Source organism: Leuciscus leuciscus (genome assembly GCF_965113295.1).
Source record: "Leuciscus leuciscus genome assembly, chromosome: 7".
Classification (NCBI taxonomy): Eukaryota; Metazoa; Chordata; class Actinopteri; order Cypriniformes; family Leuciscidae; genus Leuciscus; species Leuciscus leuciscus.
The window spans coordinates 25,454,224-25,478,716 of record NC_138731.1 but is presented as its reverse complement, the minus strand read 5'-3'; the positions used below and the strand labels follow the sequence as shown (position 1 = coordinate 25,478,716).

Sequence of the window (24,493 nt, the reverse complement as noted above, 5' to 3'; positions counted from 1 at the left end):
TTTTTTTTTTTTTTTTTTACACAGATCAACTGTCTCGTCGCGTATTTATTATACATGCACGCAAGTAATGCTATCTCAGTCCACTATGCTGTCAGTGAGAGTGTGGCTGTATCTCAAAACCTAGTGAGCTGCCTATCTAGACATCATTCCCTTACAGCCCCACAGTGCCGAACATTCGCGTTTTAGGTGCCCTAGTGTGCTGTCCAGCTAGGCTCCGCACTAGCTTTTGAGACAGACAGGTCGCGAGCGAGACTTCCGGTGAGTGTTGCGTGGCCGTAAACTGTTTTGATTGAGTTCAGCGTTTCAGATCCAGACGCTCCTCTCTGCGGCAGAGCCAAATGAACGCCCTCGTTTCATTTACCTCCAGACATGACAGCACTGAAATGATGCAGTATTTAGATATCCCATCCTCACGAGACATGGATAACATCCACCGGAGAATATTAAAGGAGTGAATAACTGTTACCGTGAGCACTATTTTGTACTGAACCGGATTGTTAGCTTAGCTGGCTAGCAGATAGATTTTCAGTCTCTGCTGCTGCTGGGTGGTGTTGCCCGAGGACGGACATCAGCGATGGGAATCATTTTTACAAAGTTATGGAGGCTTTTTAACCACCAAGGTACGTCAAGCAGTATATTTTAAAACATATTTCGATGATTTGTTAACATTGACTTGCTATATGGGTTTTTATTAGCTAGCAAGTATTTGCTAAACTGCTACTGTAGTTTCGCTTTAAAACAGCGACGCTGGTGCTTATACGACTTAAATAATTATAAACATGTTGTACATTCTTCAAGGTAGAAATATTCTGTGAACGACTGTCGTTACATTAAAACAGTCGGTAACGTTAAGGCTTCAATAAACTGGCTAATATGGTTTCGGACTGGCTGTTGACAGATACTCTACTGTCAGGGTCAGTCTCTGTGTTTGTGTAGGATGGAGCCCTGATATCTTTATTTTTCACTAATAGATAATTGTTGAGTGACGTGTCAAGCAATGTGACACGCTTATGTAATTCTCATGTAAGATTAAATTTGGTAGGAAATGTATTTGTTCGCATTTTACCGTTGCTGTGGGTAAAATATTGATATTATATTCCCCTATACGTGTTTGGTTTTATGTACCTCGTCTGGTATTGATAAAACATAACTCACCAGTGAGGACATATCAATACAAAGTGAATGTGAAAACCAAATGTCAGCACTGAGTATAGATTAACCTGCACCAGTAGTATGAATTCAAAAGTGAAACACCCATTGCAGCACGCTTTGCTTTTTTTTTAGCTAGATCATTTGTGCCTTTTTCCTCTGTGATATGTGCATGCTGGGCATTTTGCAACACTGGTCAGCCTGTGTGTCTCTGACAGTGGTTTAATCCTCAAAGCGCTGGAGTTTGTGTCAGCATTTCTTGTTACTCAACGTCCATGTGATAGCCAGTGGTCTCTCATTTATAATAAATGGTGTGGGATATTCATAAAGCATAATCTTGTTTGAAAGACTTGCACATCAGTGAATGAGGTACTGAGCATGTGCAAATTGCAACATAACCCAGTGGAACATTTCTCTTCGGTTCTTCTCACCTTACTCATTAGCAGAATAGATCATTGTGATATGGGTGAGCCGTGTAACATGAGAGTTTAGAGATTGTTGCCTGCAGTCAGATGCAGTACCACCATCTGTATTCATTCTTTTTGTTTAGATAGTGTAGTAAAAAAAAAAAAAAGTTTTGTTTTTGAAAGAAGACTCATATACTGACCAAGGCCAAAGGCTGCTTTTATTTGATTGAAATACAGTAAAACATTTTTATATATACAGTAAAACATGTATATATATGACTAATAGGAAATCTTTTGTAACATTATAAATGTCTTTTCTGTAACTTTTGATTCATTTAGTGTATCCTTGCAGTATAAAAGTATTAATTTATTTTAAAACATTTTTAAATCTTAATCACCCCAAACTTTTAAGATGCTAAAATACTTTCACCCTAAATCCATGTTAAAGTAGTTTCACCTTTTTGTTGTGTTGGCTGTTTCTGCATCACACAACACTGCTTAAATTCTTTCAGAGCATTTCATGGAATAGACCGAACTGATACGATGATATAATCAGAGCCTGTGAATGGGTAGAATCTAACCTCACACGTTTTTCTTTTCTTTTCTTTGATTTTTCTTTTTCTTATTCCTCAGTTTCATGTCCCTTCTTGTGCAGGTAGTATTCAACTTTCCAGGAACGAACTTTGAGAATTTGAGTTTAAGAATGTCTTTGAAATGTTTCTCAGTCTTTAGGTTAAATGTTTGAAAGTTGACACTGTAAATGCAACCCCACATTGTGATGAACCGGCTATTTTGTCTTTTTGTTTTAGTTGTCAACTTTGTACTGTGTTGCCACTATGTATTACATGCATTAATCATGCACATGTGTGTTTATGCCTTGCAAAAAATAAAATAAAATGTTATATTGAAAATTGGTGCTGTGACTTTTACAAATAAGCTGATGTCAAATATTAAAGTTGCCTGGCCGGTTACATAGGTTATGATTAGGCCTAGTTGAAATTGCACAAATGAAGAATGGTCTGAAAATTATACACATCGTATTCCACTGTTTTTGTTTCCAAAGGCTTATTTTAAAGCAGTATTATTTACAGATATCATTGTTATTAAAAATGTGTTTTGGTTTGTTTTTTGTGAAGAGATTGTTAAGATTATTTAATGTGGTGTGGTTGTGAACGTTAGAAGTACTTACTGAAAAAAAAAAAGTATTGTTGAGAACTTTTCTTGTCTTTGAGTTCAGAGAGAAAGAGAGATCTGGAACCATGTGACTTTAGCCACCTCTTTAAATCTAAATGTCAGCACAACTGTACATTTGAATGTGATACAACTCATACTTATGTATGATCTTTTTTTTTTTTACTACAAAGACAAGGACTTGGTATCAGGCTATTTTGTATGTTCTTGTGAATACAAGGAATGAGAAAAAGAAAACATTTAATTTAAGTGCTAAAGCACATCTTTACAATACATCTTGACCTTTGGAGCCTTTTTGGCAAATGAATGCTTAGCTGACATGATTATATCAGCTTTAAACTCTGAGTGTCATCAGTTTCAAAGTGTCTTTGTGAAAAGCATCTCTTTTCAGAATACTTTTATTTGACTGAGCTTTTACTCTTAATGGTTAATTATTTAAAAAATAAATGGGCGAATCTGAGAAGATGCAAAACTAAGATCATATCTACAGAAAATAATCTTTTGAAAGCTGTCTCTATATCATATTAATCAAATAGTGCCAGTGTCCTCAACAAAGACAGTGGTCTATCTAGTGTGCATAATGTACTTGTAAGTTCTGACTCATTTTGAACACAATGGGTGTCTGAATGTCCTTGAATACCTGATGCTTTCAAACTGCAAGTCTATTCATGGTGTTGATTCAGATTAGAGGTAGTCTTTCATCTTTAGTTTATTTTTCTTTATTCTCCCAATCATATTGTCCATTAATCAACTTCAAGTTCAGGGCATCTTGTAATTTACAGTCAACTCCAGAATTATTGGCACCCCTGGTAAATATGAGCAAAGGCAGCTGTGAAAATAAATCTGCATTGTTTATCCTTTTGATCTTTCATTCAAAAAATTCACAAAATTCAAACCTTTCATTGAAGTAAAACAATTGAAAGTGGGGGATAACTCACATTATGAAATAAATGTTTTTCTCCAATGCATGTTGTACGCAATTATTGGCACCCCTAGAAAGTATATTTTCATTTACGTTTATTTTTAGCACACCAGGGTGACTAGGAGTATGAAATAGTCTAGCCATGACTTCCTGTTCCGCGGGAGTATAAATGTGAGGAAACACAAAAGGACATGTGTCTATATTGTCTTAATGCTTGGTGACGAGGATAGTTTGAGTGGCCAAAGACTCTCCAAGGATCATAGCTGGAGAATTGTTGAGATTAGTTGAGTATTGGGGACAGAAAGCCTAGAATTTTTATCAAACTGCATCTACATCACCACAAGTTTTTTGGGAGGGTTTGAAGAAAAATCCTCCTTGCTCATCCAAAAACAAACTCTAGCATATTCAGTTGTCAGACACGACTGGAACTTCCAAAGGGACTTGGATGAAACAAAAAAATGGAGCTTTTTGACAGCAAACCCACCAGATGGGTTTGGTGCAAACAGGGATAAAAAGTACCCCATGCCCATGGTTAAATATACTGCTGGATCTTTAATGTTGTGGGCCTATTTTTTTTGCTGGAGTTCCTGGACAACTTGTTCAGATACATGGTATCATGGATTCTAGCAAATACCAACAGATAAAAATACCTGATTGCTTCTGATTGAAATTGTATAATGGGCCGTGATTGGATCTTCCATCAGGACAATGATCCAAAACAAACATCAAAATCAACACAAAAATGTGTCACTGAGCACAAAATGAAGCTTATGCCATGGCCGTCCTAAGTTCCCAAATGAGTGGGATGAACTGAAGAGAAGGACCAACATGGATCTAGGAATCTGAAGGATCTGGAGAGATTCTGTATGGAGGAATGGTCTCTGATCTCTTGTCAGATGTTCTCCAAACTCATTAGGCATTATAGAAGAAGACTAGGAAAAGGACATTTCAATAATTGGGTGCCAATAATTGTGGCCAACGTGAACTAGACGACAACTTTATTTCATAATGAGATTTTCCCCCCACTTTTCATTGTTCACTTTAATGATAGGTTAGAATTTTGTGAATTTCTGAATGAAAGATCAGAAGGATAAACAATGTAATTTATTTTCAAAGCCCCCTTTGATCATATTTACCAAGGGTGCCAGTAATTCTGGAGTTGCTGTATTACCTGAAATGAGAATTATGAATATTTCTAAACTGGTTCATTCAATTGTTCCAGAATACATTTTATACAGATCTATGTCAGTCCTTTCATTATTCAGGCACAATTTTTTGACAATTTTATCATAATTTAGTTCTATGTTTGTCACACCAGATTAGGGTTGCAAAATTCCAGGAAACTTTCCGTGGGAATTAATGGGAACATATTGGAATTAATGGGAATAAACTGGAAATTTGCAAAATTGCAGGTTAGCCTATAACATTGAACTTAAATCTAGTTGGAAAAAACATCTTGCAGCATAATCTTGGTTAAAACAACTAGATTTAATCCAAATTCAGTTGAATTTTTACCCTGTGCATTCCTCAATCACACTAACACAGCAAGCTACTAACTGCTATTAAGGCCACACACCTGAATCTGCTTTCATTTGACATTTTATTGTTTATTAGTTTGTATGCTGTTTATGACCAAACAAAAAAAATATATTTATGTTTGTATATGTATAAATTACATCAACTTTCCAATTATTTACCTTTAATTCCTGTAAATTCCCATTTTCCAAATTGCAATATTAACAAAATTCCCCAGCTTAACTTCCCATGGAAAGCTTAATGCACAGATCCGATCTTTTGACCAGATCCGATGTTTTTTTTTTTTTTGTTGTCCCGACTGTTTACACTCACTTTAGATAGCACTGGTATCCGATATCTGTGTACATTAATTCTCGCCCAATATGATTTTCGGTGATCGTTTTACTATCCACATGGTAGACCAGGGTTTTGAATGGTCGTGCTATTAAAATTATTTATATAATTCATGTTGGGTGGTCAGAATTATTTTCCAGCATGGACAAGATAACGTCATGACTCATGAATGTTTTGCACCACAAAATCTGACGGAACAGATATAGTCCGGAAATAATTTTAGTTTATCTACAGCTCAGATCTAGAATTCTGAAGTGAAATAAAGTAGCCCTGTACTATATATGAAATTTTTTTTGGTATGAATTCGAATTAATTAATAGAGAGAGAGAGCGAGTAACCCAATAGTGAAGCTTGTTGGTTTAATTACAGCGAAGTTTTTACCTCATTGCTGAGAAATATAATGTAGCTTTCAGTAGGCTGTTTTATTATAAAAGTCACGGGCAGAGGTTGAAAACCAGCTCCTGAATCACTAGCGTAGCCAGAAAAGCATCTCTGGGTGTGCATATTAAGAAAAACTGGGTGTGCCACATTTATTGTCAGATTAATGTGCTAAAAAACCCGACCCGGCCTATCACTAATTTACAGAATAGACTGGGCTGATGTGTAAAACTATACTCAGGCTTGTTTAATAACCATAATCCAGCTTTTACATATTTAAATCTACATATTTATGATATTTTAACCTTTATAAAGAGCATTTTTCCCTAATCGTTTTAAATATATGCTTCATCTTTCATTTTAAATTCTTAAATTTGATCAACAAATTCAATTGGAATAATAAGACACTGTATGGCTGTTACCAATCAAATTAATTAATTTACACTGAAAAATTACAACTGCATTAAATAATGTTATGATGAGATTGTTAAAAAAAATGTTTTAATATACAACAAATATGACATTGAAAAGAATGATAGCCTACTTTTAAATACAAAACTATACAGTAGGGGGCGGCAGGTGACCGTCTTAATGAGTGAGTTATTGAGTCATTTATTCAAATGGCTGAATTGTTCAGGAATGAGGCAGTTGTTTAAAGCAGCACTCAGTAGCTTCGGGATTTCTTCGCTGTATTCTCGCTTTTTGCTCGCAGGTTTCTCTCTAGAGCTCCCCCACAGCTTCGGAATAGATATTTGACAACACTGTTGTAAAAACTCGTTGGTGATTCTCAGACACCAGAGGCTATAGATCAACGACATCAAAGCAGACGGGACATTCTTTAAAACGTCTTCTTCATTCGGGTTCGGACAGCGTGAGGGAGCGCAATAATGACAGCATTTTAGCAGATTTCTTTTGGCCGTAAAGCAATTGTTTACATCGCGAGACCTGATATCACGCGAGACTTCCCGCCGGCTCAAAGTTGCAAGTGCGTATTTTCCGCTCACAGGCACCAGGGGGGTGCAAAACAACCACCATTCAACCCGAAATAAGTAATATAACCATTCCAATGACTCCGAAGCTGTTCAGTTAAGGTAAAAAAAGTTACTTAGTTCACCTTTAATGGGTCATTGAATCTTTGACTCAACCGATTCGTTCAAAGCGCTGAAGAAATGCGGTTATGTGTTCCGGTGAGATGCGCTGTGGTTTTGCTGTGATCTTTGTTTGAAACTATTTTTGCTGCTCAAATAGAACAAAAACAGTCAATATTGTGTCTAAAATGTAAGTGACTTGATTTTAATTGTTTACTGAACTGTCATATGAAATCAGTCACATTTTCAATCGTGATGGTATTCAGCACTCGTGGTCGTGTGATATTGCTTAACTGTATGATATCATATCATATGTTATAAATATAAAAACTCCACATGAATTTTTTTAACCACTGTATGTTCATTAAGTTTCTTTGTGTGAACTGCGCTCATTTGTTTCCATCTCTCCTCATGAGCACAACCTTGTTACCGTCACGTCCGTTTCACACACATACTCCGTTTGCAGTGCGTATGCGGTGCAGGAGCAGCACGCGCTTTAGTGCTTTCACATATGCTGCGTTTGCAGTAACTGATCCATGGCTGTACCACAAACACATTTAGGCCCTACTCACTATTTGTATTTCAAATCCAGAAGTTATCAGCAACTTTTATTTAAAAATAGTTTTGTCAGCATTGCGATTCTCTTTGTACACATACACTCTTTAATAGATGTTTAAACACAATTTTAAACAACATATTATCCAATGCTACTTCTATATCTATATCTATATATATATATTGAAATTGCAAACATTTTCAATTAAAACTTAAAAATTGACAAAAACAGCCGCTCATGCCTTTTCTTTTGCATTTAAATTTTAATACAATAAATCTTGCATGTCACAAAGGACTTGTTTTTCCACCTCCATGAATGAGACAAGTGTTATTCATTATGTCACCTTGTTGAGGTAAATTTAAGTTTTCTTTACTTTACCCCGGTCTTAAAGGAACACTCCACCGTTTTTTCATATTAAACTATGTTATTCCCTTAACTAAGACAAGTTGATACATACCTCTCTCGTCTCAGTGCGTGCACTCAATCGCTCTGGCGCACGGCGACACTTTGATAGCACTTAGCTTAGCCCAGTTCATTCATTAAGGACCAAACAGAGATGAAGTTAGAAGTGACCAAACACCTCCACGTTTTCCCTATTTAAATACAGTTACACGAGTAGTTACACGACCAAGTATGGTGACACAAAATAAAACGTGGCGCTTTTCTAAGCGGGTAAAAATGTACAACAAATTCCGATCTTGATATGAGTAAATATTTGATTGATAGATTTTTTGTGCCAGTGTAAATGCAGCCCTAGATGTCTTTGCTGACTGGCCATGTGTCTTTCATGCGTGGTGGTGAGACATTTGAAAAACAATTCAACAGCAGTTGGTTGTTTTGGTTTTGATTTGGGCTTCCAACAATGAAAACGTGTATCAGGATAACGTGTAAAAAATAATCAGGATAAAATTATCATTGTGCTGCACGCCGTTCCTTTCTTTAGGTGTGCTATCGTCCCTCCTTAAAGGGGTGGTTGAATATGATTTCACTTTTTTAACTTTAGTTGGTATGTAATGTTGCTGTTTGAATATAAACAACATCTGCTAAGTTACGAAGCTCAAAGTTCAAAGCAAAGGATGATATTTGCTTTTAAAGAAATCGTTTTTTAAGGACTACCGGTATACAACAAATGGCTGGTAGGAACTACACGACATTCCTCCCGGGTTAGTGACATCACCAACCCTAAAATGTACATAAACCCTGCCCCCAGAACGCGATTTATAGATTATCAGACAGAATATGCTAATCAATGACTAGAAGCTACCTAAATTCATCAACTAACCATTCAGAAATGTCCTGTTGCTTCTACATGTTGTCACTTCTTCTTGAGTCTCTCCATTATTGTCTGACTCCAGTTTGAACATAAACATTGACATTTTCAGTGCATGTCTGTGTGAGGTAAAAGGACACAAGCTGTTGTAGCTCCGCCCCCTGAGCAAAGCATACTTGGGGTTTTACACTTGCATAAACAGTCAAATATACACAAAAATATGTCAAAATGTCCATCTTGGCGAGTATTTACATAAAGATAGTTATGATCAGTGTATGCAGTGTTTTAAAGTTCAACTCAGGATTTAATTACTATTTTGACGACTGATTGTTTAATGCAATGAATAGGCTACTGAGTTTTAAATTGTGCAAATAGTCCAAAGTTGTTCCAGTCTGGATATTCTCGATAGTACATCTCAAAATTTGGAAAGCACGCAATTCAGATCGTGGTTTGTGATTGTTTGTTATAAGATTGTGAAATGAAGTTTCGGGAAGATTGCCCTAGTGAACTTTTTTTTAATTTCCCTTTTTCTTTTAAATGTTTTTTTTTTTTTTTATCAAAATTGTACATGCATCAATTATCTGGAGTTTATTTCTAGCTAAATAAGTGTTGAATTTCACAAAATAAAGACAAAAAGGTGTCTGATATGTATTATATCAAACCTAAACCTATTGGGCCTTTTTGTGGACAGTGGGGCTGAAAAAAGTGCTGGCTCCTTTGCATGTGGCAGTCAGTTAAATTAGATTGAGATATTTGCATTAGCTATGTGCTTGTCGTCCATTGTCATGCATGATGAAACTGCAGTATGCAAAGTTCTGTTGCAACTAAGCATTGTCTTCTCTTGTGGAAACTATTTGGCCACCTTTACACACACTTATAAGTGTTACCACGTCACCTAGTCTCTAATGCCTTTGACGTGTCTACAGGTGCAAACACTCATATCCGGAGTCAGTTACAGCTTGAATTGTTATAGGTTACAGTGTGAAAGTGGGTTAATAATAGTGCCGCACAGCATAATCATCATAATATTAAAATAGAGATGCATTGCCAAGATACTGGGCATGAGTTCATTTTTAAAGTGTGTGGTTTGAAGCAATAAATTCAGTTGTCTTAATATTTACAGATTAGATTATACAGCTGTATGTTTAACTGTACTAGGGAAAATTTGTCTAATTAATGCCAAAAGTCTATAAAACACTTTATTGGCAATAGAAAACCTTTTTGATCAAAATTAAAGGTTTCACAACTTGTAAATTGCTTCCTATCAGCCTATTTGTTGTTGTTGTTATTATTATTATATTTATCATTATATCCGAATGATCAAAATAAGCATTTTTGTGTCAAATTCACAATTGTTTAGGTCAGTTGAAATGAGGCCGAATGTGGAAAGTGTACTGTATTATCACATACACCACTGTTTGTGATAATGTAGGTTGTAAAACGTGCTTGTAAGGGTAGTACTGGCTCCATTGGTTTCCAGCCTAAAACAAGTTTGACACGTGCATATTTTACTCTGTGGGTTTGGTCATTATTCTGTTCTTTAGACCTGCTCAGTTCCTTGCTATTGTTAGTGTATAGGATGGCACATTTCTCAGTGACGCGTTCAAATACCTGTCATGCATATGTTTGTGTGTTAAATATTCTAGCTAATTTGACAACATTCAAAATCAAAGACGAATGTCTGCAATGCTGGGTATGATGAAAAGTGTTTACTAAAATATTTAACAGTTTTTCTGTTGTTCCCCCAGAGCACAAAGTCATTATTGTTGGGCTGGACAATGCAGGAAAGACCACCATACTTTATCAGTTGTAAGTATTGCACTTAGTTATAAATCAAACAGTTCATTCTTCATTTTATAATATATTATAATGTAACATAATATGGCTGTAATTTGCTTGGTTTCATCATAACATGGCACATACCCTAACCTTGTATTTGTATATTTCACAATATTACTGTTTTAACCGATTCCAAACTTTTGAACAGTACTGTGTGTGTGTGTGTGTGTGTGTGTGTGTGTGTGTGTGTGTGTGTGTGTGTGTGTGTGTGTGTGTGTGTGTGTATATATATATATATATATATATATACACACACACTGTATATAGGGGCTCTCAAGCGCATATATATCGGCCACCTTGCACTCTAAAGCCCCTTTCACACAGAGATTCCGGAAAGTACACTGATAATGTGTCCCGGGATTTGTGTGTCACATGAAGATCCCTTAAAGACACATGACATCAGGATGTGACGTGTAAATGTCTCCGCAGCGTCTTCAGTTTGCTTATGATCTGCGATTTTGCGATCTGCGATCTTGCGGTGCATCGTTCCACTAAGCTGGTGAAAGATCTCCGCTTTACTACGATCACTACGACACACCCCTTACAGCATTGATCCTGCCTTTTGTTCATATTCCGGGACTGATCCTGGCAATGTTACTAGGTCCCTAGTCTCAGCCTCAGACGTCCGCCCACGGAACGTTGGCTAAACGTCTGATGCATATGGTACACTTAACTGGAAACACTTCAGGAATGTCGAAGTCGTCATCTGATTGGTTGAATTTTATCGGATTTCCGGGGGGCGCGAGTGTCGCGTTTATTTTCGGTCCGCCGGGAAACAAATGTCATGACGCCAAAACCCCTCGTGGAAGAAGAAAGCCGTTGTTTTTACAACTGAGACAATGAGCGCTTACCACGATCAACTAAACGCTGTATTTTCAAAAGTATGTGAAGTTCGCGGCTCCATTGATGCAGTAAACTTGCACAAGGTTCTTGAATGAATAATTTATTAGATGCACGCCGGTCTGTTATTGTAGGGACATCAACATTATATTGTCACGCCCCTAAATATGACGCGGTACAAAACAAACTGTGATTGGTTGTGTTACATGTCAGTCAAACGTCCTCTTGGGCGGCCCTTGGCCAAGAAATGCTGCGATAGAGTCCAGACCTTCTGCCGTCAGTCTGAAGGTCTGGCTATGCGAGACTACTAGGTCCCCATCCCGGGACGTGTTTTTGTTCGCACAGAAGGCACTCAAGCAATTATATGGCAATTTTCTGGGATCAACGTTTTGTGTGAAAGGGGCTTAAAGGATAATTCCGGTATTTAGCACTTTGAGTCTCTTTTCTGGTTTGTTTTGGATGAACTAGAGTGGTGGACACAGAAATTTTGGCGATGGGTCCTGTCTTAACTTTTTGATTGCTAAATACCGGAATTATCCTTTAAGATATCAGCATCTGTATTGGCTATTAAAAAAAATCTATATTGGTTGACCACTAAACATTATAAAAAGTATTTACTGTCACTTTTATGTATTTACATGTGATGCCGTGATTACATCATGCAAATTACTGCCTTATTTTATAGTGCTTTCATATTTATGGTGTTGTCCTATTTGTTGTTCATTTGGTGCTCATGTCGTTGTTGTAATCTCCAGCTCTATGAATGAGGTGGTGCACACTTCACCCACCATAGGCAGCAATGTGGAAGAGATTGTGGTCAATAATACCCATTTCCTGATGTGGGACATTGGAGGACAGGAATCACTGCGCTCCTCTTGGAACACTTACTACACTAACACAGAGGTAGCGATTTAAGACAACTGTAAAGTTATCTTGAATCGTAAAGGCTGTGTCGCATTAACTTGTTTCTCCTGTGTAGTTTGTGATCGTGGTGGTGGACAGCACAGACAGAGAGAGAATCTCAGTGACCAGAGAGGAGCTCTACAGGATGTTAGCCCATGAGGCGAGTATATGTATGTCAGTATGAGAACTGGTATTGCATGAGTGTTCATACACACATTTGCTAAAGGGGTTGTACTAGAGGTGGGCAATATACCGGTAGGCACGATTAACTGGTAGAAATTTGTCAACTCTATATCGCGGTTACGCTCATGTGACATTGCTGTGCTGCACGGTCACGAAAGCTATCATTTGAATGCGTTCAGGTTCAGTAAGTAGAGAAAGACAACATCTCGCTATATTTGCACTCTGTCTGAGAGACGGCGCACATGAAGCCGATGCTTTTTATGCGCAAGTTCTGAACTGAGTTCTTTTTGCCACAAAATTGGGCTTTAACGTTAAATACACAACATATGTCAAAATGACCGTCTTTGCAAGTAAACGCAGTCATTTATGTCTTGAGTGAACTTAAACAGTTGAGAAAGATAACACAAGTATATTGGATCCAAATATATCTGCTGTCATCTGTGTCATTAATGTTAATCGAACAGAAAAGAGAATCTCTCACTGCTCTTGACTGAATCACTTTTGTAACCATAATAAGAATAAATGTATATTAAATTTACACAGTGAAGACTATGGAGTGTTTTTTATACATATGATTACTTTATACAATTCATGTAGGCCTAGTATTTCTTATTTAATGCTTGAAGTTTTTATAGTAGATCTATTTCATTTGTGTCTTTGTTCTATTGTAGTTTGTTTTCCTATATGCTTGTATTTAGTTTCTTTGTTCTTTATCACTTTTTACTTGGTGATAAGAATTATGGAATTTCAATGTTATCAACATTTTTTTATATCATAATAACATTTTTAAAGCAAAAGTAACTATTGTGATGTATATAATTATCGTGAAATAAAATGACTCATATCATGATTTGAGATGTTGGTCATATCGCCCACCCCTAGGTTGTACTGAGATTGTCTGGTTCGCTCTTTTGTGTCGTGACTTCCTGATTCCATTTCCTCTTTTCTCTTTATTAGGATCTGAAAAAAGCTGGTTTGTTGATTTTCGCCAATAAGCAAGATGTGAAGGGTTGTATGACTGTTGCTGAGATTTCTCAGAGTCTTCAGCTTACCTCTATCAAAGACCATCAGTGGCACATCCAGGCCTGCTGTGCCCTCACTGGAGAAGGGTAAGGCCACAAAAACCTACAGCAGAGCCACATGACAAACATGTACATTCAAAGATCCAGTTCAATGTTATGTTCAGTCGAGATGATGTAATGAGTCACAGATTGTGTAAACGTCTGCTGTTCTAGTCATTTTGGCTGAATATAGATAGAAGTGATGAATCCGCATTAGTTGTCTAAAAGTTGCATAGACAGCAATTGCTGTCAGACAAATGCAGACATGTCCTTGGGTTTCCAGTCCATGCTTGTTTTTAATATTAATCCATAATATTCTATCCTTAGCCGCCTTTCCACTGCACTCAACAGCTGATGAACCGGAAGTCATTCATTTGCAATGGAGAGTTGCACTGGGGCTGCGTGGGCTGCTGACCATCTGCGAATGTGGAATTTTTGCATCGGTTTTGAGCTTTAGATACGTAAAAAATATTTAACTTGAGCGATTACATTGTATTCAACATGTCGATCGGATGCAATGTATTCCAAGCAAATCAGTGTGTGCGCAAATTGAGAATTATTCATATACAGTATATATATATTTTTTTTGACTTTATCAGAAACACTTGATTATTTAAAAAAACTTTTAAAAAGGCATGGTTATTGATAAGTAAAACATTTTAGTCTCCATATTTTTACTCAAATTATTGCCAGTCATTTGTCCTATATGCATAGCTGTTTGTTATTTGCATTCATTTATTCATTCCACCATGGTGAAATTTCGGAGGATAAAGGCTCTTGCTTTTTCACTCTATTGGAGACACAAAAATAAATATTGCAAGTCAGTGTGTGTAAAACACTATCTGGCTCAAGTATCACCGTTTAGTTTAAGATATGTGTCTTAACAGGGAAAAGACAACAAGAGCTTCTCTCCAATGTTGCATTACGACGGCCACTAGGGCGCATTCCGACATCCGTGCCCAAATCTTGTGTGCAGTGGAAAGACTGCTTTTAAGGGCTATAAGCAGACAGCTGTGGAAGCCCATATCCGCACCATAAGAAAACAAATCATGCTTTGGTAAACCATAAGTAAAAATGTACATTAAAAGTTGAATTTGTGTTGTTTTTGTCTTTTTTACTATTTCTGATTATTATCACATAAAAGTAAAAAATTATGAGAAAAAAGTATCTCATAATTTCAAATTACATCATAATTATTACAAACATTAAAAAGTCATAATTATGACAAAAAGTTGCAATCATAAAATGATGAAATAAAAAGTAATAATTATGACAAAGAAGATCGTTTTAACTTTGTGTGTTATAATGATTTTATCTCATCATTTTGACAAATCTCATAATTATGATGTACCAAAGCATGCTTTTTTTTTTTCTCGTGTGGCAGTAATAATATGCTTTCATAGACAACCCATGCTGGCCTATGCAGAATTTCACAATGTATCAGTAAAGCAAATTCAAATTGTACCTTTCTAACCCCATTCTGACTGCTTTGTGGATGCATACAGAGACCTGGATGCACAGAAAATAATATTTAAAATGTGTTGCCATAAAAAAAAAGCCATAATATGATTCAGAAAGTCTGTAGATTTCATGATGGAATGTATGAGCGATCATTAACGTTTACTGAAAAGACTAAAATGCGCCTCATTTAATGGCCAAGGTCATTAGTTCAGAGGCCTTTCCCTGACTAACAGGCAGAAAGCACAAATGTCTTTCTTTGTCTTCTTTAGAGAAAGAAAGAAAATAGGAGCATTGTTAACTGCCCGAGCTGAATGTCTCTTTCCTGTCCGCAGGCTCTGCCAGGGTCTAGAATGGATGATGTCACGGCTGCGAGTAAGATGACCTCAGGCTCAGACCTCAGATAGCAGTGTGCTCTCTCTGTCTTTCCCACCGGGTGTCGCTCACTGTGAAGGTGACTCAGCGACGTCACCAGAACTCGTTTGATTAATTTATTACAGATTATTGAGAACTGTGAATGAACAATCTGTAACTAACTCACTAAAATAAGTCAGGACTTGCAAAACAGCATAAACCCAGTGTTTTTCTGCACGGATGGCCATTGAAAGAGGAATAGGGTGGCACAGACCTTGGACTAAGAGAACTTGTCTCTAGCTGAGCGGATCCCTGCCTGGAGTGGCCTCGCTGCTTTACCCATCTACCTGACATGGTGTTGCCCAGTGTGTGCAGTCCAGTATTTTCATTAACCTTGTGCCTGCACCTGACTCTGTCTCCTCTGGGCTGAGGAGACACATTACCATGCAACGGGAGACTGCACTCATGTAAAATACAACTAAATAAAGTGTTTTTATCTGTCATGACAGATGTTTCACATTTTATTTCTCAACAGATTTTCTTATTACCCCTCACTGATTGTCCTTTGTTCAAAATGTACAATGTTGAAGTATTTGGTTACGTTCCACAGCTCTTTTGCCACCTCTAGGGGGCATTGCATGGTTTGAAAGGACAGTGTCTCTTTTTAAAAATGAATTTAATTAGCGTACTTGTTTAACCCATACTGTCTATGGTTTAACCTGAACAAAAACCTGATATGTTTAAGGAGGATCTGAACTTAATCTGGATAGAACTTTGTGTACTAAAATGATAGCATTTTAATATATATTACAGAGTAGACCATACACATAATGTTATAACAGAATTTTGACTTAATTTTGTAATTATTTGCACAGTACAAATAATTACTTTTTAAACATTTACATTGTAAAGGGAAAGTGTTTTTAAAAAAATATTTTTATGTGTGTAGATTTTTTGCAATTGAATTCTGTGTCACTGGTGGCAAACTGCATTTTAAATCTAGTGCTTAAACTGGTCAAAGAATATGCAGAATGCCTTATTTACTGCATTGTCTTTAGACTAGGCATTGGTAATCGGTAATGTGGATCATCATCACGGAGAACAGACCTTGACACTTGACAGACTTTTTCTTTTTGGAATCTCTCTCCACATAAGATGATCTCATGTAGAACTTCAGTGACTCATAATGCTGTTTAAAACAACTATCTTGATAGTTATTTGTGTATCCATCTGAAGCAGGACAACCCACTTGATAGGGTTGTTGATACTCAAAACCTGTTGATGTTGCGGTCTAGCTACTTACATTTAAAGTTTAATTTCATGAGTCATGGTAAACAGGTTTTCTCTGGCACTGTGTCTGGATTTGTGTTTTGAAATGCTGTTTCCCTGAGAGAGAGATGTTGCTTTTATTTAAACTAGGAGTCATTGAAAGTGTTTTAATACCCATCCTCAGCAGTTCAGACCCCCTTATTACTACTTACCAATTTTCCAGTGACTAAGCTTTATGACACTCAAAGCGTCATGTCACTGGATTGAAGTATTGTTCATAAGCTTAGTCAACAGTTGTCCATGTTCCCAGATGAAATTATTGCTTTTCCACCCTGTTAGTATGTACTAATAGTCCAATCTTTAAAATATTAACCCAATCAGTATTACATTTGTTTTATTATTAATGCCAACTTGTGCCACCCATACATGCACCCTGTTAGGCAAATTGCATGGAAAATCAATAAACTGTTCAAATCTTAAAGTAGTTGAATAGAATCATCAACCTAGAGTTCATCTCCCTTCAAATTTCCTCCCTGTTTGACCCCCTTTTTGTATCTTTTATTCATTTCCAAGCCAGGAATATAGAGAAAATGAATTAATGTTATTTCCACCCTGTTAGTCCATGACTGTTTATTTTTATATTTTAAGTTTTAATTTTAAGGTTTGATGTGTGTTTATTTATTTTTTAAATATTTATTTTAATCATTTATTTTAATTTGAGTTATTTTAGTATATCAAGTTAAAATAAATGAAAATGACAATTGTTGCCTTGGCAAATATTTTATTGTTCTGTTTTTATACTTCTTTATTTATAGTGTTCCATCACTGTTTGGTGTTCTGAAATAGAGGACAGAGGGAAACACTGAGCTGACACAGTCACAGCTGCCTCTGTCATTCAGGTTCAGCTCAGTCATGCTGCCCCACCATGGAGATGTGGAGAACTGTAGGACTTTAGAGTGGAAATGGCTGGAGCACATCGTGATAAAATTGTTGTATATCTTGTGTCTTGAGGTGTATCAGCAAAGTATTGTTCAAACTATTCCACTCAATGATATAATGGGTTTAAGGAAACATACCTCTGTGCCTAAACATCACCCCTTTACTGTCACTCAGGGTGCTTTAAAAATAGTGTCCGCTGTATTTTTGAGTGACCCTGAATAGTTTAATACTGTAAGGTATTCATCAGGATTAGATTCGGGTGAGACAGCAGCTGTCTGTCTGCTCAGAAGTGCTTGGGAGATGTTGTAGGGCACTTTCTAAAAAGCTATTTAATAATGACTCATCCTTAGATCATCATTATACTAGCTGTATAATGGACAGTCTACATGCATTGAGTATAATGCCTATAGATAGAATATAGACTGAGAATCAAATCATTCTTATCTGTTCCTGAGTCACTCTAGATGGGTTTGTAATTGGGTGGACAAGTCAACAGTTTATTTTACTCTTGATTTCAGCCTATGGGTTCCATGTACACTTGGATGTAAACCAGTGACCTCAAGAAGTTTCTCTAGCCATCTTCACAGATAAGACCCCATTTCTGTAGCCAGATGTAAACCAGTGACCTCAAGAAGTTTCTCTAGCCATCTTCACAGATAAGACCCCCCCAAAGAACATCTTTCTGAATGTTGCATCCCTACATTCCCTCATTCAGAGAAACTAGGTATTTTCCAGTGTTTTCTTTTCTCTTCCTCATAGTTGTATTGCTGATGATTTGCTGAACAGGTGCACTTTTCTGAAGGGTCGCTAGTGTATATTTAGCTTTTGAAACCTGAGAATTCTGCCCACTGATTGGTGGATAGGGGCACATGATAACTGAAGTGCCGTTGCAGCTGTGAGCTTTTGCCCGGCGTTTCTCAGGAGGGAAGAGTTGGGGAGGCTCTGGCAGTTTGGGAAACGTTTTAACTTTAAAGTCACCGGTAAGCAAAGGGAAAAACCACAAAATCAAACAGCACACCAGATTTTACTCTCCAGCACTCTTTGCATGGCCTGCTCTGTTGGATTGACCATCTTCTACAGCCTGTTGGTAGATGGAAGTGATGCTGAGGGCGATGCTGGTCCTTTAACCACAGCCTGATAAAAACCATCTGACTATTGGCCACCATTGCAGGAACAACCAATTACTCAAAGCTGGAACTTATTCCTGGACTTTGTTTTTCTTGGAAGACTTTTTGAAGCAACTCACCTCATGGACAGGAGTTTGTTAAAGTCCCATCCACATTCCTCTCAATCTTTCTGATGAAAAAGCATAGAAAAGCATTATTTCATATCATTTTCTGGGAGTTGGGTCCTAAAAAAGGGTAGTTAGTGGTCAGACCTAAAATTAACCTGTAGCCTCAGAAGGCATTGGAGCTCCACTAGCTAAACAAAGCCAGCCAATCAGCCCGCAGCATTGGCTTACATGACAAATAGCTGGAGCGATTCAGAGCAGCTGTCGCAAGGCTTCAGCTAGGAGGCGCTTCGTTTTGGGGGGTCTTAGGTGTCAAACCCTCTCAACTAACAAGGCCTGCAGAAAAATTTCAGCACAAAATACATTTTTTGCTTTTGTTGATCCACCCACGCTAAAGTGTCAGCTCAGTCAGAGGAAAACTGACACATTTTTGTCTTTGTTTAGGTTTGCAGGAATACATAAAGTGGAATAGGATATTGGGACACGAGTGGATGGAAAGCGAGCACCTTCTTTACTGTAGGGTTGCTGAAATTCTACTGTAAGCTTCTATAGTAAAGGTACGTCAACTTTTTAGTTTGGTTCTTTAACTTGAACACTGAAATTGGCAAATCATTCCTAGCCTGTTGTTAATTCCTCTTTGTAGAGTGTCCTTCAAGTCCTGGTGAATTTGAAACCATCTTAATTTTTATTTCCCAGTGTCTGTGACAGGAATTAGTTTAATGCAGTTAGTAAATATTTACAAATATGTACTATACAGATTAGCACTTGCTAGTGTCTGATAGTCTTTAATTTGCTTGGGTAGACTCAATAAATCTGTTTGAAGATGGCATCAGAAGAAGAGTATGAAGAGGAGATTGTGGAGGAGGAGGAGGTAAGATACAAATTTAATACATTGCAATGCATATTTTATCATTTATTTACCCTCATTCATTAAAAGAGTGACAGTAATGCCGCTCTGCATTATTTCACTTTGCCCCTTGAATAGCTTATATAGGCTTTTCACATTAACGCCTCATAGATCTCAGTCCCATAGGTGTACTGGCGAACCCTATGAATAGTGGTCTATGATATCTCCACCGTCAGCAGTTCAGTATGAGCTGCCTTGTCGTATATGATTAGCATTGGATCCCATTTCAGATGACCTCTTCCTTGGAGGCTAGTGCACTAAATTCCATTCAATACATATTTAATTCCCAGTAATAAATGTATCTCTGCTTTCTTTTCAATAGATGCAATTAATTTAATACCTTGACGAGATATCAATTACATACGTGGCAAACCATCCTTTACTTGATAGTAAATGACCCCTGCAGGAGTTTGTCATCATCTGAAAATAAGATCTTATTATGAATGAACATGCTAATGTAATGTTTTCCTGATCACACCAAAGAAGCCTGAATGGAAATAACCATTGTTAGATATAATACTCTCACTTTTATACTAACAGTGGGATTATGTTCTGTTCAGAGCAGCTAATTCGACCTGCAAGCTTCATTATGAGCAGAAAATCACGTGTTATTTCAAACTTAATTGATTGGTTGCACAGTGGCATCATTTTGCATATACCATATTTGGAGGTATTTTGGCTGATTTACTTAAAACAACATTTATTGGGACAGTTCATGACAGATTTTGTTTCTGATTTGAAATATGTTATTTAAATATGATTTCGGCCAGTCATTTTTTTAATAGAGCTAATTTTTAAGATTTAACCACAGCTCCTCTTGAAGCTTCCAGCAGTTTTCGTTTACCTCAGTGTGTTTTTGTCATGTTATTCATTGATATTCTGTCTGTACATGTACATGTAAATTTGTCTATCTGAGTGTTCAATGGAAGAGTGAAAGCAGAAGGTTGATACTTTAATTCAGTATTTCCAAGAGAAATAGAGTTAAAGTAGACCTTGTATACTTTCATGTCCATTTCTATTGTAGATATCTTATAGGGGTTTACCAAACAATTGCATAAACCAAACTTTTCATTGATTAGGTGTTAGAGCTTTATTTTTTGAACAATTTGAAAGAACAAATGCTTTTGGATTCCCCTTTAACATATGCAAGAAATGGAAATTCATCATCTTGCATTTTGAGCAGATGGAAATCTCAACACAATATTTTGAATTATATACGGTACACGCTCTGATTTCACTACTGCTTTCATTTACACTTAGAATAGAACCTGAAAGGTATCAGCGTTAATTGAGATGGCTTCTTTTATTGGATCTGGGGACAGCAGAGAATCACATTTTGTTCTTTTATATTTTATTGATTTTTCAGATACAGTCTATAAAATTATATTGACATTTTTTCAGAACTTATTATTTACAGGTATAGTGTTTTATAAATAAATGTGGCACTAATAAAAATCTATATCAAAAGTTTTGTGGATTATTTTTATAATGCTTATCTCCCCATTAATGGAAAAAGCAGCCTTGAGCTTTGGCTGACTTGTTCTTTCAAGAGATACAAATATAGAAGTGGACATCTACGGCTGACTCGCAGGGAGGCAAATGAGACGAGCCGTGTTGTAAATTACACTCCTTTTACTGTTAACGTCATGCTGTTAAAATGCTTTGGGGGGGGGAGGACCTGTGGAAAAAAACACCTGTAAGAGTTGGAGATAGAGATTTTGCTTCACAGTATATTCATTGAATTCACTGAATCTCCCATATCTTGTCTGTTAAGTGAAAGATAAAGAAAAATGGTATATAATGCACAGGCTAATAAAACCTACATACTGAAAGAATTTTCTGCTGCCCGCTGGTCCAAATAAAGAAGCCTCTAGCTCCTGTAAATTCATAAATTTGGAGTGTTTTTTTCCTGCTCTGGTTTCATATAGGTTTCTTACACGATCTTAGGCCCTGTGATGTTGTTGTCAGTGACGGTTTCAGAGAGTTCTGTCATGATATCTGACTAAAGACCAGTAGGGGATAGTTTATTCTCTGGACAGTTTTGGAGTCAAATGTATGTAGGTGTTTGTTTTGGAATTTGTTCCCTGACCCGCTGTTTCTATTTACTACCATGACAATAACGTTAGCTGCAAATAATAATAGTGGTGAGGTCATTAGGGAGCTAAAATGTTCTTAGCACTCTGGCCAGTCATACGGCTCTGTCAATCAGCGACAGAGCTCCACTGGGGAAAAAAGTATCATTAGTATATTTTTATTCCCTAAACAATTACTGGAGGATTCAGTTAACAGCAAATTGAATAGAATTTAGTAAAACAACATAAAGGAGGCCATGAATCAAGAATTAGTTCCCATGACTTATTAATCCAAGTTATTGATTTGTTTTAATTTAGTTCAAGTGTGGGAATGAAAGAACAAATTAGTACTACATGGTCATAAGTTAATAAGTCATGGGAATTAATTCTTGATTCGTGGCCATCTGTTTTTATTTATTTTTTTATGTCATCTGCAGAGCCAATATCAGGACCATTTTTCTCTGTTTTTTTTATGTAATTTTATCACGGTTATTGGAAAAATATTTATGCACGGTTGCTTTGCAATCTACAGTACATAGTTTAAAACATAAATTTGCCATGTTAAGCTTAAACTTTTATGTTCATCTTTTATTCTTTATAAAAAAGTTATGCAAAAATAAAACCTTAAATATGTCAATTACTTAACCTATTTGTTGAACACACAGTGGTCTAATGATGTTTTTGATTCTTTAGAGACCCACCAAATTAAGTAATTTGTTGATAAATAAAAAATTAAGAAAAAGAAAAGTGTGAATAGTGGCAAGAAATATCACTCAAACCGATTATTTTTCCTATATCTTATTTTGTTATATGGTAAAAATGACATCTTATTAGCATGCTGAAATTATGCAAGACTGGTTAATGGATGACTTTTTAATTAATGTAAACATGAATAACAGGACATATATCTGGTACAATGATAGACTTCGGTAAGCCTAGAGAGGATCCAACTACATTAAATGTATTTCTGGTCAAAATGTGGATTTTAAGAAATACTTTAGATAGCCTATACAAAGAGTGAAAAAGTGCAGAGAACCAGAGCTGGAAAAATACACTTTTCTAGATTGTAGTGTTTTCCTGAAGTGTGTGATCGTCATTTTGAAAGGCCAGAGTTTTTCCTATATTTATAGTACTATGAGGAGGGTCCAACAATCACCACCACGTCCACCTCAATGTCTCATGGTGTTGAGGTAAATGATCATCCCAGGTGAAACGGATCTGCGTCCCTCCCACATGCCATGGGGGCTATTCCATTCCTTCACATACTAGTTTAGTTTGTATTGGTTAGAAATCCAAAATGGTATCCAAATGGTACCGACTTAAAGAGTGGATTATTAAACAAACTCCCTTGTTTAACAATTCATATGTCAGTAAAAATGTAATATTATGCCCAGATTAAATTCTATGAGTAGCACATTTACAAAAAATAGCCCCCATGATACAGAGCCATGCAAATGCAATAGCGCTAGTGGACAGTGAGGGTGTGGTAATAGAGCTTTCTTTATGTGAGTTAATGTGATGTTTTCTTCAGTTTATATATTTTTTAAAGCTGTAGTAGTGTGCGGTAACTAATGCTTTAAGCACTTTGTTTGACTGTCCCGAAAGAGTATTTTCTGTAGTTTTCTGCTTGTTTTCTTAAATAAACATTAACTTAATTACTATCTAGCCAATACTAATTTACTGACCTGTCTTTGAAATATGCTGTTTAACCTTTTCACTCATTTGCTATAAAAAGCCAAGTATTAATTTGCATGGTAAATTAAACTAACGAATTGTTTGCCGAAGACGTGGGAGGCAAGTGCTGCAAAAAATAAATGTCAAATTTAAATTACCCTATCTTTACCCCATCCATTTTCTGTTTTTGGAATAAATCCATACATACAAAATTAGATGTAGCCTACCAAACAGGCTTTGTGATTGCTTATAATGATAATGGGAATTAGGTATTTTGGTCCCACAAAACTGTGCCCCCAAGAGAGATGTAAAGTTCTCCAAAACAGTTTGGCCTTCAACGATGAAATAATGTAAATGTGAAAGATGTTAGAGATGTTTCTCATTTATAGCACCATTTGTCTTGGTATCTTGGAATGTTGATTGCTCTTCTTTTTTTTTAAGGCCGCACCAGGTGGACTTCCCAGACGGTCAGTCAGGAAGAAGGTGAAGGTGGACACCTCAAAGTTCATGACTCCTTACCTGGCACACAGCCAGAAGATGCTTGACCAGTACAGCCATGTAAGAAAATATTTTGTGCTATTAATCCACAAGTTTCCTTGACTGATGTTTTGTTCTTATTTCATTGAAATTAATTAGACTGTTAACGATCCCAAAGCCTCATAACTGTGAGTTACATTATTTGTGGGAGACAACAGAAACAGATTAGCATAAAATTAATGTTACCACATCATGTCGGTAGGTCACAGTTTGAGAACCATCAGAATAAAAATGTATTTAAAAATATTTGATAGAAGTTCAAAAGTTTGGGACAGTAAGATTTGTTTTTATAAGAAAGTAATAATTTTATTCAGCATGGATGCTTTTTGATCAAAAGACTTTTACATTAAAGAAAATCTGTTTTAAATAAATGCTGTTCTTTTTTTATTCGATTCA

The 24,493-nt window shown here is 36.5% G+C and overlaps 2 protein-coding genes across 19 annotated transcripts in view; both read left to right on the top strand.

Moving 5' to 3' along the window:
- Positions 1–122: 122 nt before the first annotated feature.
- arl5a (ADP-ribosylation factor-like 5A) lies at positions 123–15,974 on the top strand. The gene is made up of 6 exons (XM_082175701.1): positions 123–620; positions 10,579–10,639; positions 12,265–12,412; positions 12,489–12,572; positions 13,553–13,704; positions 15,450–15,974. The coding sequence occupies exons 1-6, from the start codon at positions 575–577 to the stop codon at positions 15,496–15,498; spliced, it is 540 nt and encodes a 179-aa protein (XP_082031827.1). The 5' UTR covers positions 123–574; the 3' UTR covers positions 15,499–15,974.
- A 2,545-nt stretch (positions 15,975–18,519) lies between these two features.
- neb (nebulin) overlaps positions 18,520–24,493 on the top strand; it is a gene marked incomplete at its 3' end in the record, with an annotated part of 60,741 nt that continues 54,767 nt past the window's right edge. For 17 of the 18 annotated variants that reach the window (XM_082175551.1, XM_082175552.1, XM_082175550.1 and 14 more), the window contains exons 1-5: positions 18,520–18,656; positions 19,352–19,464; positions 19,710–19,778; positions 23,017–23,076; positions 24,002–24,118. In XM_082175551.1, coding sequence (XP_082031677.1) covers positions 19,731–19,778; positions 23,017–23,076; positions 24,002–24,118 — 225 coding nt within the window. In that variant the 5' untranslated portion in view covers positions 18,520–18,656; positions 19,352–19,464; positions 19,710–19,730. The remainder of the gene's footprint in view (positions 18,657–19,351; positions 19,465–19,709; positions 19,779–23,016; positions 23,077–24,001; positions 24,119–24,493) is intronic. The other variant, XM_082175555.1, reaches the window with a different exon arrangement.

Excerpts from the sequence above, each read along its gene's own strand:
- arl5a (XM_082175701.1), top strand. The coding sequence starts at position 575 with ATGGGAATCATTTTTACAAAGTTATGGAGGCTTTTTAACCACCAAG. Across the intron at positions 621-10,578 it reads GAGGCTTTTTAACCACCAAG|AGCACAAAGTCATTATTGTT; the intron begins GTACGTCAAGCA and ends TTGTTCCCCCAG. Across the intron at positions 12,573-13,552 it reads ACAGGATGTTAGCCCATGAG|GATCTGAAAAAAGCTGGTTT; the intron begins GCGAGTATATGT and ends TCTCTTTATTAG.